Here is a 13,468-nt window from a genome sequence, read left to right on the forward strand (position 1 = left end):
ATGGAGAGTTAGCGACCGTCTATGCTCTATGAATAGTGTAACAAACTATACTAACCTGCATAATACCGACAGTTATACATAATACGCTGAGAACTTGCTCTGGAGTGTACTCCATAGATCCGTTCCCTGAATCTGTAATGTTTACATAAAATACTGTTCAATTATGAGAATTAAACAATCAGAAATTGAAAAAAAGCGTTTGTTGTATGGGAACCCTTCTTAAATATTAATTTTATTGTTTTTAGTATTTGTTGTTACAGCGGCAACAGAAATACGCCACTTTTTGATATTTAACAAATTAAACACATATCAGTGAAAGAATAAGGATCAAAGTCAAATGGCGTTCTAAAAGTTTTAATCATGTGTCGAAAGATGGCAGTAAATTTACTGTGGCTACAAAGTTTTCTGTGTCAATCAACTTCCTTTTCAAATTCTCTTTGTCAAACCTTACAATTATTATACAAACAAATATGAATTACTTAACTTACCTGTCACAACATTCGTTACATTTGTAATATTACTAATGTTATCTATTTCCGGCATCCTGGCGTGCGTGTTCACAACCTGGAAGAGATTTTCAAGAAAACTATTATTTTAATAGGGAGTATTACTGCAATATTCTGCCGCCAGAGTGCAGCAACCTATCGTAAACCATAGAGTAACTTATACATACTGTGCCTTAAACTGGTTTTTCACAGATAACAAAATATGACATTGATGCATCAAGGCGTTTTGTTTACAAAGGGCCTATCGGGAAACGCGAAATGTAGTTATCTGCCTCTTTATCGCTCGAATATGCAAGAGTGATAGAGAGGTTAGATAACGAAATTTCTATTTTCATGTTTCGCGGTAGACTCTCAGAATGTGATGGATTGCGGTAGTGGCGTCCCCTACGCAGGTTCGCGCAATATTCCTTATTACTTAACAAGAAACATATATCATGTATAATGAATTATTAAATTTAACTGGGGCAATAAAAATATATAACAACATAAAATAAAATGTAACACAGATAGTTATAGTACAAGTTAGGTATCATCATTAATTACTATGAAAACTGCATATTTTTAAGAATTGAATCCTGATATTCTTTTAGATTTTGACGACCTGTCTGGCCTAGTAGGTAGTGACTAGTGACCCTGTCTATAAAGCCGATGGTCCCGGGTTCAAATCCTCGTAAGGGCATTTATTCGTGTGATGAGCATGGATATTTGTTCCTGAGTCATGGATGTTTTCTATATATTTGAGTATTTATAAATATGTATATATTATATATATCGTTGTCTAAGTACCCGCAACACAAGCCTGATTGAGCTTACCGTGGGACTTAGTCAATTTGTGTAATAATGTCCTATAATATTTATTTATTTATTAATTAGACCTCTCGCCAATTGGCGAGAGGTCGCACAGGACCGAGAAAAGTGGCCCTGTCTTGTGTCGGAGGCCAATAAGTCACATTTTGGGTTGCTGACCCAACGGAGTAAGTAAGTATTAATTAGAGGTCATATTAACAAATTAATCCGTGTTTAACCTTTTCGCCGCCAATGACTTGATATAAAGTCAGTACATTTGGTGCCTCACACGCCACGACTTCATATCAAGTCGTGTTTTTGGTCAGGTTTGTATACGTGCAATTTTTGACGTGGCGTTGATGATACTGTATTACTTCATTGGCGTGGCGGCGAAAAGGTTGAAAATTAAACTATACCACCATTTATAAAGATGAAATGTGCTGTATAATTAATTCTACACGCCTAGACTCCTTAACTCAAAAAATCTTTTTAATTTAAGATTAGTACTTAAGCTAGAAAAATGCATGTTTTTTTGGTATGAAATAAACAGATTAAATTTTAATTGTTTTTTTTTTTTAATTTAAAATCCATGTATAACCGGGCAAACAAGTTTGTCAGTAGAAAAAGGCGCGAATTTTAAATTTTCTAAGATACGATAACCCTTCACGCCTACATTTTTTAAATTTGCCCCTTTTTTCTACTGACGGAAATGGCTTGACAGGCTATATATGGATATATAGGGACTAAAATGTATTAAGTCTATTTGACTGCTGATGTAGATCGTTGTACGTCTTCCGACTTCATGCTGTATCTCTAGACCGTCTAGCATGAATTACGTTCTCGCGCGCGAGTCCATTTGAAGTCGCGCTAGATGTATGGAATCGCGCGAGAACGCAATTCATGCTAGCAGGCCAGCTGTCAAAAACTGACGTTTGACAATTTAGTGACTAAAAGGCGTACAGTAATTTTTTTTAATCCCTACACCGTGTTTTTTTAAGGTCCGTTAATTTCAAGAGTGCATTCCTGGCCTTAAATTAAAGTAACTTTCTCAAAGAAACCGGTATTCTTATTATCAAAGATTTTTTTTCATTTGATTGTTTATATATTGATTAGTGTTTAGTATGAGTTTATACATTTGCTACTTAACGCAAGATGTAAAAAAAGTTTACCCTGTATATTTTTTATACCTAACAAATTTTGGGTTATTTCTACTCAGAGTCACGAGTACTATCGATTTAAGCAATAAGAAAAAGTGTCCCGCTATTAATTGTCAGTTTTGTAACGCAGTTAACTATACATGTTGTATGGACCGTTAAAAAACTGTCAAAAAAAATTGTATGGAAAATTAAGGATAAGTAAGGCAAAATGGTTTTAGTTTAGTAGAACCCCCTTGGACGATCGATATTCAAAATGCCATTGATATTTGTCACACTTAGTTTTCAATTGTTTGGTGGAATTAAATATGTCAATGTCACATCAACACTATTTATTACTTTTTATGAAAAAAAATGAAAAAATATGCTGATAAATATACCTTCCCAGACATAAGACATGCGACAGCGAAGGTCCCCAGCGAGATGTGCGGAGAAGTCCCGAATAGGACGTAAATCAGAACTGGGAAGAATGCCATGTATAGACCCGAGACTGGGGCTACTTCGGCTAGCATCGCGTACGCCATCCCTGAAATAAATTATATACATAATGTCAATGATGGTACAAAAGTAAGCAATAGTATGCCATTCAATTGGCCAGGCGTGCACAGCTGTACCGACTGTACATGTAGCTACAAACAACAATATTTGTATAATACTTGCACAGATGGTTTGTATCTCTTTAATTTATTTGCACACCTAGAAAACAATATTTTTAATTACAAACATGCCACTCAAAAATATATAATAAATAAATAAATATTATAGGACATCATTACACAAATTGACTAAGTTCCACAGTAAGCTCAATAAGGCTTGTGTTGAGGGTACTTAGACAACGATATTATAATATATAAATATTTATAAATACTTAAATACATAGAAAACACCCATGACTCAGGAACAAATATCCATGCTCATCACACGAATACATGCCCTTACCAGGATTTGAACCCGGGACCATCAGCTTCGTAGGCAGGGTCACTACCCACTAGGCCAGACCGGTCGTATATATTACTTGTAATAACAAAGATTTATGGGTATGTCCAAATAATCTGGCACATATAGGTACTAGGTAGTTGAGTACGTATGATGGACGTATAAATACCCGGTGGCTATACCTGCGTGTATCTTCTCTAGGGTTTATTTAAACCCTAAATCTCCCTGCATTTGTAACACAGGTATCACATTCAAATTTTTGTACAATCCTTTTTTGAGAAACCCCATAATGTGATTTTTTTGAGAAAATCTTAGCATAGAATTTATTCCGCAGGTCCCTAAGAATTAATGGACACCACTAGACATCAATATACCTGCTCGCGGCTTATATAATGATTCCTAATGATGGGAAGGATAAATATTCCGTCTGTCTTATGATGAGTGTACATTACCCTGAGGAATATGCATGACGGCAGTTGTGGCTCCAGCAGTCAAGTCTCCAAGCGCGTACTCCTTGAGCTTGTACTTCGGGAGCCAATCTATGATCGGAAGTACGCCGGAGATGCATTTTGCAATGCCGCAGTCGCGGACGCATTTCCTCACGTGGTATTTCCCTGAAAAAGAGAAGACTGGTTTTACCCCTTGCTTTCTACTGATGAGATATGATCAGTAAGGAAAATAAAAAAACAATTCTAAATTTAAAGCACTTAGGATGTTTTTTGGCTAGCAAACTTAGACTTAGAGTTGTCAGTTTTCAGCTACAGCAGCTGTGTCCAATAGATTGGACTATTTCAACAGTACATTACTTCAAGGTTGGGAAATAGTGACATGATATTTTATAAACACAAGGCCGGCAAGTCTATCGCGGCCGAGGAACACCGCTGTGCACAAATGCGAGCCAACCGTGCAGTCCAATCCAACACGCCACACACGCCAGCTAAGCTGCCGGTCGCCTTCTCCGCGGCTCCATAACCTGGCCCCGCTCAAACGGTATCACCAGGTTAGGGGCCGTGGGGTTGGAGAACGATCGGTAGCGAAGAGCTGGCCTACACCAGCTACCCACACCGTCCCCAAAACGACGGCCAAAAGACCACCCCACCAGTCGCGGGGGTGGGGAAGCGACCCGCGACAGCCGCCGCAGCCATGGAGCGGTAGCGGCCCCTCATACCCCCCTGACGGGGGGTATCGACAGATCACTCAAGTCAAGTCCAACGCAACTAGTTGTGACCAATCGCACGCGTCATGCGAACTCGTCAACCAATCGCGTTCTAGCATTCCACTGAGACACACCAAACGAGAATGTTTCTTTACTTCAGAAATCTTTGTCATTGACGCTTTTCGCTTAACCGCGCTCAATACGACGTTTTGCAGCCTACTATTACAAACGTAATAACTATATTTCAACGCATGTTTGAAAAAAAATATTAAAAATATCACCGGTGTGTGTATTTTGATCATGAAACTTACATGGTCGAACAGGCTCGTGGTAGTCCGCGTCTTCGTTCAACGCGTCCTGCTGGTACACGCGCCGTACGACGTTGAACTGCTGGCTTGGACGAACTCGTGCCCTGGGACAAAAAAAAAACAAAATATCATCAGCGGAATACAGGAAACCTGTACCCCTAGTGTAAATATTTTCGACAGCGAAACGTTACGTACGCGTTTGCGTTAAGTGTCATTTTGTATGAGATTTTTGACTTTCCAAAACGTCCCGCTTGGCGCGCTGTTCAAAAACCCATACAAAATGAGACTTAACGCAAACGCGTACGTCACGTTTCGCTATCGACTAAATTTACACTAGGGGCACTGATTCCGATAGTATTTTTGTATAGAATATTATGATATTCTCCACACACACACTCTTACAAATCAAAGTGTTCTACGCAGCGAAAAATCACAGAGAATATGCGCAGCATGAAAGTAGCGCGCATTTGGATCTGAGGAAGAGTTACGAGATATAAACGGACGAACTAAGAAATTTAGATTTCAGATAAAACTAAGAATGAAAAAAATCGGAAAAGGTATTTAAAAACCTGGAAATATTTACAAAAAAAAATTAACTTTTCATCTTGCAAGAAGAAAATTGAGTTGCATGGAAACATTTTTCGTCTTTCTTCCATGTTGAAAATTTCGTAATATTTGAAAGATTTTTTCGGCGTATCAGTAAGCACGCTATACGAGGACAATAAGTTTTTTTTATTGTTTAATAACTTCTTATTGTTAGCTTTATGTACAGTCACCTGCAATAATATGTTACACAACGAAGGCCGCAAAAATATCTGACACGATCTTATTTGTAGAGCCATAAGAGCTAGATAAGATATTATTGCGGCCTTCAGAAAGAAACATATTATTGCAGGTATACACCGTGTAACATGAGGAAACCGAAAGATTTTAACAGTGTATTACACACATTTAGAGACTAAAATGTCATATAAACTTTTCTGGATGTCGCCTAGTTTCAGAGTTAATACCAATTAAAAAAACACCTTATTGTAACTTAATGCGAAACGCCTTTTTGATTACGATGATGCCATTATGGGGCGTAGTCTAAATATTCTTATTGATAAATGACAGAAAGTGACAAGTAACCTTCGTAAAAACAAGGTTTAAAAAAAAAATTTTTAGTGCCCGTTTTACCATAACATCAACTTTTTATGTACATTCAAAAAAATTTTTTTTTTTCATATTACATTTTTTCCTGCTTTCAGCCTCAAAAGTGCGTGGTTAAACTCTTTCGGTGTCCTCGTGTTACACCGTGTATACTCGTAGGTAGCTAGCTAAACTTAGTGTTGAAGTAACTTGCCAATCATTTTCGCAATCCTGTAAGAGCGGCTCTCTCTCCCCGAAACGGTTCAGGTCCGATTCGAAGTATATAAACGTTTTTCTCATACGCATTATTGACAAACTTGATTAAAAATAAACAGGTTTGATATGAAAAAAGAACATAAAATCTATTTTTTTTTTTCAAGAAATTCGTAAAAATACAATTCTTATACGTAATTTTCTAATCACTCTGAATCAGTTTATATAAAAAACACAACAATTTAAGGAACGAAACTCGTTTATCCTAATAAACGAGTTATATAAAAGAAAATATTACTCGGTTTTATTTTAAGAAACACTGATATTTTATACTACAATTGAGAACTATTTATTTATTTACACTGTTTAATTATGTCCAAAAATTAAGCGCAACTTTTCGCGGCAAATAAATCGATCCTGTTTAAATTAATTTGGCCAAAAATAACACACACAATTTTTCACTTCTTGCAATTTTGAATTACCCTGGCTATTTATTGTATTAACTTTATTTAACACTTAAAATTTCACATAATTTTTTACGAAAAAATTAGATTAGTCGGGCACATTTTTAGGTCCTTGTTTATTTATTAATATTTACGTAAAGCGGGCAAAGTTAAGCGATTAATGAGACCGTCGGTGTATAACTGGGGCAGATTTGGTGTGCTAGTGGTCAGTAAGGCAGTCGATAACGCAACGTCGCGGATGGACGAGCAACTGTTGGTCCAGCGATTACAATTTAGATAAAGGTCATGTTATGTTCAAATGGGCGGAAATAATATTAAATATTAATTTAAACTTTCACGATTTGTACACATATAGGTAGGTCGATTTTTATTTTATTAAAGTTGGTGAATAGATAGACTTCTCTATTGTGTACGGATATGATGGCCGATTTTGTTTACGTGACAGCGTGATAAAATGGTGTCTGTCTCTTTCAATCCCGCGGTGTTAAAAAGTGACGGTTATTTTATCACGTGGATAAAGCCATCCATAATACGCCTGCTGTATAATATAAGTGCTTTTTCACCGTATGTCCTACAAAATCTTCCCCTGAGTTACGAATTTTCTTAACTCGACGGTACATTTTATTATTTGTCCTAAATTGTTTTTTACACCCAGAATGAGGAGTTCCTGTCGGATTTTTTTTCCGGCGACCTCTCATCTGTGACAAGGATTCCTGATCAGATTTTATGTAAAAAAAATCCATTTCTTTTCGAGGACATTTTTTTCTGGTCCGTACGGCAAGACCGATGTTTGAACCAGGGATCGGAAACCGGTATTTTTTGTATGGGAACGAAAACGGTATTTTCTCGTTGTTTGTTAATTATTTCATTTCTAATTGGGCAATCTAATAATACGAAGTCGTTATCTAAAAACACAACCGAGTCCTATATTTGGAGTATAAAATAAACCGAAATATATGTTTATTTCAAAGTTTTTCCAAAAAACCGGTTCCGATCCCTGGTTTGAACACTTTACACCCACAATTTTAGACCGCTACACACATTCCAAAAATTAAAACGATTTTTTTATATGCGATTAATAGTACCTATTTATACATATACTAAAATAAAAGGAAATAATATATTATATAAGTAGTATATAATAATTAAGGCTACCGGTTGCCGATCCGTATCGAACACAACACAAATTACAACAATAATTTAGTTTAAGTACTTAGGTATGAAAGCTTTTTCCGGTTTTGGTCGTTGACTAACAATTTAAAATTACTTATATAAAAAAAAGTATAATAGTCATTTATCATTGTAAATTTTTTGTTAGTTTTTTCACTGTATTGCGATTGGTTTTCACAAAAAAATCAAATATATAAATAAAGAATTTGAAAAATTAATTGTACCTATTATAAAATACGCAAGTTAACAATATTATTAGCCAAAAACAATTTAAATATCACAAGAGCTTTTTATCGTAAATTTATTTTGTTTATAAACCAGCACTTGTAAATTTTATTGACTAGTACCTATCATGTAAGCCTGTTTCGTACAAACTGGCAAAAACCAATGCCTAAGTTTTTATCAGGCGCGGATACAAGGGGGGGGGCCATAGGGGCAATGGCCCCCCCCCCTAAAACCCTGGCTCTCACATTACTAAATTGAGTAAATTTTTTTTTACCTTATTTTCTGTGCAAAAATATATGATTTTCTCAAAATGGCCCCCCCTAAGCCAAATCTTGTATCCGCGCCTGGTTTTTATAACGGACAATGTGGCGTAATATAATTGCACATCAGAGTAACAAAACTAGTTATACACCAAATCGATTTTTTACCAAACTTAGAGATTAATTTTGGATAAGTATTCATGTAATTCTACAAAAAAATTACAAATTTCCCGTCTGGTGTTGCAAGTGACCAGTAATTGCTTACCATCAACCGATTCGTCTACTCGTTTACCACATGCCATCATCATGATCGATATACATTGCGCGTAATAGGGTTGTTTCCATCTACAAATCTTAGGGCAGAATTGTATCCCAATAAATTCTTTTGGAAGAACATGTTAAACTACTTTTAGGGGACCTGTAATGACCAGATTTTTGTAAATATTGAATTTAAAATATCTTTCGGCACACGTCACGTGACCAAACTCGAAACGTCATTGAAGATTCTGATGACGTCACAACTCTCAGATTGACACTGTTGACAGTTAGGCGATAAACAACAAATGACAAATGTCAGTTGACAGTTCGTATCTTCTACGTGCGTATGTAGTTATGTGTCAAACCGTAAACTGACGTCACACAATGTTCAAAGAGCGTTTTGGGCGCGAAAGCATCTGTCAAAATATATTTAGTTAATTTAACATATTTAAAGCCGTTTTTAGTATAACAGTTGAATTTTAGGGCAACTTTTAGTTATTATAGAACGTAATACGAGCGTTTCAAAAAATTGGAAACAACCCTATTTCCATTCTAAGTTAGAATCCATTGTCCGTAAAATGATGATATCCTCAGAGGGTTGCAGATCCCTGCCTTTATCTAGATATGCTCCATTTACCCAGTCATGTGATTTCGTATCGACAAATATAATACATATAAATAAGTAATTAGTAATATTATATTGCCGGCTGCTAACCTTTGCGACTATTGCGATTACAAGGGTATTGACCAGGGCCCTGAGGGCCTACCGCGGACCAGGTTTTACACGCTGCCTCCCTGTCACACTTACGTACTAATTTACAAGTGCGACAGAGAGGCAAGACGTCGAACGTGTTCGCGTCGCGGTAGGCTCTCTGTTTCACGCAATTACACAATGGGAACCTGCTTAAGGGTCCCCAGCAAGCTCGGTTCTCCATACAAACGTAGTTACGTTTTCATTTTAAAACGATTAGCTAGATTGCTCTGAAACTTTGTACTTACAATAGGATAAGGTATATCTAGTCATGTAATTAGTTTATGTAGCTTCAGATACCATAGTTAAAAAAAATACAGCGAATTTCAATTTTTCATACAAAACTTGTTTTTGCTCTATTTTGTTTGTTTTATAAACTGGAGCCATATAAACTCATTACTCATTATGAATGAATGAATGAATTTATTTTATTTCAGACTTTTTCAAATCCATATTTTTGTTAGTAGTTACAGTTACACGTGTAGAAAAATGGTTAGTAAACAATGATGACTATCAATAAATTAATAAATTTAGATTTAACTTAATAAAACATAAATAATCCTATAACAATATTTTCCGGGTGATAAAACTCGACAGCATGTGTTTTCTCACCCAGAAAAATAAGATAGGATTGTCCCATCTCTCCGCAATGGCTTTCAGGATGCTGTTGGTGCTGTTCCATATCCTGTGCATCAGGGAGGCCTAGGCCTAGATATACCTCATGTCATTCTATGTGCAAAGTTTCATTATAATTCAACATGTAGTTTTAAAATGAGAACGAAACTCCGTTTGTATGGGAAGGTGAAATTCGGCCGAGCTTACCGGGGACACTTAACCTTTTGAACGCCACGCCTATCGTACGCGGCGCGTAATCGTGAACCTTGTCGGTACGCATGAAGGTTGATATTGGGCTGTAGCCGCGCACGTCATATGACGTCTTCGGCGGTCAAAAGGTTAATACGAGTTCCCGTGTAATCCGCCATTTTACAACTTGTTTTCATGCATTTTTGACGATTTACCGCTTAAGATGCATTTCTGGTCCCTTCAGAATCTTCTTTAGCGGATTTTACTGCCTCTCTTTAATTTCTTATAAAGGAACTTCTGTTTCTTATTTTATACGTTAGGCGGAAGGATGGACACGCCGCTTGGGTGTGCGAGCGGGACATCGCTACATACGTGTCTCGCTCACGCAAACGGCCTGTCAACATGTCATGTAGTTTTTTTCGCATCTTTCGATAGCAAGTATAATAGTCGTTTGGCAAGATCGAAAAGATCGTTCAAGGTATTTAGCTAAAATAACGAATAATTAATTCACATTCACCATTCATTGACTATGACGTTCTTGACTTTTTGCGATTGATACTAAATAAAGTTGTTGAAAGTAGCTACGAAGCAAGTTTCAACACTTCACCTGCGTCATGTGACGTCATTCAAAGTCATATTTCTGCTTCTCAAGCTTTGTTGGCAATATTGCATCGTGTGTGGAAATCCCATGAGTAGGTTTAATTGTCATCAAAAACATATATTAGGTTTACGTACAGATTTGTATGAAGAGATCACTCACTCAGTAATAAATATCATTGTCAGCGAACGGTTTCATAGCGAAGAGTCTCGACCAACACCTAGAGAGACTCTCGCTGTGTGGCTGGATCAGGGGCCAGATGCAGAAGGCGGTGATCTTGAACAAGGCGCGGATAGTCCGGCGGTTCCTCTCTCTGCGGCCCTGACCACCGGCAGCTTCGGCCCTGCCCCGCTGCTGGCGGCACCCTAGGTTAGGTTTTTTATGACATGTTTATATGTCTTTTGTATTTTACTTTTATATGCATATTATAAAAACCTAGCCTCAGATGAAAGATAAATAAAAATAAATATATAATTAATTTAATTCATACAATTTCATTCACGTCACGTCGGTAATTTACCACAGTAAACACATACAATTTTTTTAAATATCCCGCGATTCGCGCGCGACGTGAAAATCTCACGCTGTTTTCACTCGAGCTGTCAACATTCGCCGAGCGTGATCTCGTAGTATCGCATCATGACTTTGTCGATAATACCAACTGTCAATGAAGCAGAGTAGACGCAAACCAAACTGACCGGGGTCGTAAAACTTCTCATTCACACTCGCGTGGTCGTAGGTAGGATGAGAGAGATAGTGATATGACCTCGGTCGTCAGTTTGGTTTGCGTCTACTATAGTGACGTGCGCTGATTTATCGACAAAACATATAACGATAAAAGAGTGAAAATGATAAGGACAGTCGTTATTCTTCTCAAAAGATAACTTATTTAATGGACGTTGGAACTGGATATAGATAATATCTGCTGCAGAAACTGCCCATTCGCTTATATAAAAAATATATAGGTGCTATTAATATTTGATTTATGTATTTGCTTGACACAGTGAACTAATTAATACTACTACTTGGAACAATAGGAATTATTCCAGTTCCAACGACTTAAGGCGGTTATCACATTGATGCGGTTTAAATTAAAGATGCTGCGGCAGCGGCAGCATGATAACCGCCTAATAAGTAATCAGTATCTTTATTAAGGCATAAATAAATAATTAACAATAGAAACCTTCTTACTTATAACGTACTTAAACTTAAATGATAGTTCGTGTTTAATATTTTAGTTGTCCGAATAATAATTTCTTACTATAGTCCTTATATACTCTGGCACACCCACTTTGTCAGTAGAAAAAGGCGAGATATTAAAATTTTCTTACACGAAGGGTTGATTTGGTCAACACTTCTACCATGGGCGTAGGCAGATGCAGATCCTCCCCAGCTCAAATTGTACATACAATGTATGCCCCTCTGTGGCGTCTGGATGTATTCCCATCTGTGACCACCGCCACACAAGAGGCGCGCACAGATGGGAATGATTTGTATGTAGCGCCTATTTTTATGGGAATAAACCGGTGTCTGCCCCGCCCCCCTCCTAGGCCTCCGGCAATATCAACTTGCCCCCCTAGTTCACTGGCTGGCTATATCCTTGGGTTCTACCTATCAAAAGTTAACATTTCATAATTCAGCTACCAGAAACAAATACAACGTGCAACGCAATGTTTTCTTACACAACAAATAATAGCACGTGTTCATGAGAAGAATCACGTGAACGATCAGACGATCACAGTGCGACAACGTGTGCGTACTTATCTCATAGATAATACGCATATCGGGCGGTGCACTTGACATTATAGATTAACTATCAAGTGTCTCAGACTGGGTATGAAAGTTTCCGATCCGACCTTAGAAGGTTTTATTGAAAGGGAAAATACCTAGTCAAATTTCAAAAATCAACTCGAATACGTTAGAACGTTTTCTAAGGGTACTACACAGCAAATCGTTACTTAGAGGATCAGGGTATTTCAATTTGTAGCCGCCGCGCCGGGCACAGATGGGAACAGGCGCTCCATGTAGGCAGGTACAGGCAGGGAGGCAGCCCCCCCCCCGAGCTCTAATTTTACATACATTGCATACCCTCTGCGGCGTCTGCCCTTCTAGCCCTCTAAGATATCAATTTGCCCCCCACTGTTGACTGGCTGGCTACGCCCTTGATCCCACCTTATGTATGGCGGCGGTCAAGTAGAGCGGGGACAAATAGGAATACACTGAGAGTCAACGCCCTCATTTAGAGGAGGAGTCCGCAGGCTACACCAACCGCTTACGATTAGGCGATTCCAATGAAAAGGTGACCTTAGTGCGTATTTGTGAAGATCATTAAACTTAATAACTATTACGCAATGGTTCCTTTGAGCTAAGAACGACACGGTTTTACTCACCATCCATTTTTGTCGGGATTCAATTCCTCTTTTTCTTCATCTTTGCTAGAACGCTTGCCGTTCCTCATTTTGGCTTGGTTTATTCAAGAATAAGTACTTTTCTTCTTTTTAAACACATCAGTCACTATATGTTGACTAGCACACACTGAGTTTTATAAGTAGTTCTGTGTTATACGTGTTTAAGTGATTCAGATTACGCATGAATTTAATAAACAATGATAATATTAATGGAGGCTGAGTTTATTAAAGATATAAAATTTTTTTTTATATAAAATAGCATTGATATGATTAGGTATATACTGTATATAGTTAATTATAGCATGTTTAATACGACCACATATGTGACCGCGGCCGGAACGCC

At 37.4% G+C, this 13,468-nt stretch overlaps 1 protein-coding gene across 16 annotated transcripts in view; it reads right to left on the reverse strand.

Moving 5' to 3' along the window:
- LOC133529419 (prestin) overlaps positions 1–13,468 on the reverse strand; it is a 50,587-nt gene that overhangs the window by 21,947 nt on the left and 15,172 nt on the right. For 5 of the 16 annotated variants that reach the window (XM_061867132.1, XM_061867138.1, XM_061867141.1 and 2 more), the window contains exons 2-7: positions 13,108–13,242; positions 4,850–4,950; positions 3,835–3,996; positions 2,827–2,972; positions 489–564; positions 56–132 (exon numbers count right to left, since the gene is read on the reverse strand). In XM_061867132.1, coding sequence (XP_061723116.1) covers positions 56–132; positions 489–564; positions 2,827–2,972; positions 3,835–3,996; positions 4,850–4,950; positions 13,108–13,175 — 630 coding nt within the window. In that variant the 5' untranslated portion in view covers positions 13,176–13,242. Of the gene's footprint in view, positions 1–55; positions 133–488; positions 565–2,826; positions 2,973–3,834; positions 3,997–4,849; positions 4,951–10,879; positions 11,039–13,107; positions 13,342–13,468 lie in introns of those variants that run through there. The other 11 variants (XM_061867134.1, XM_061867130.1, XM_061867133.1 and 8 more) reach the window with 5 other exon arrangements.

Source organism: Cydia pomonella, chromosome 20 (genome assembly GCF_033807575.1).
Source record: "Cydia pomonella isolate Wapato2018A chromosome 20, ilCydPomo1, whole genome shotgun sequence".
In the NCBI taxonomy this organism is placed as follows: Eukaryota; Metazoa; Arthropoda; class Insecta; order Lepidoptera; family Tortricidae; genus Cydia; species Cydia pomonella.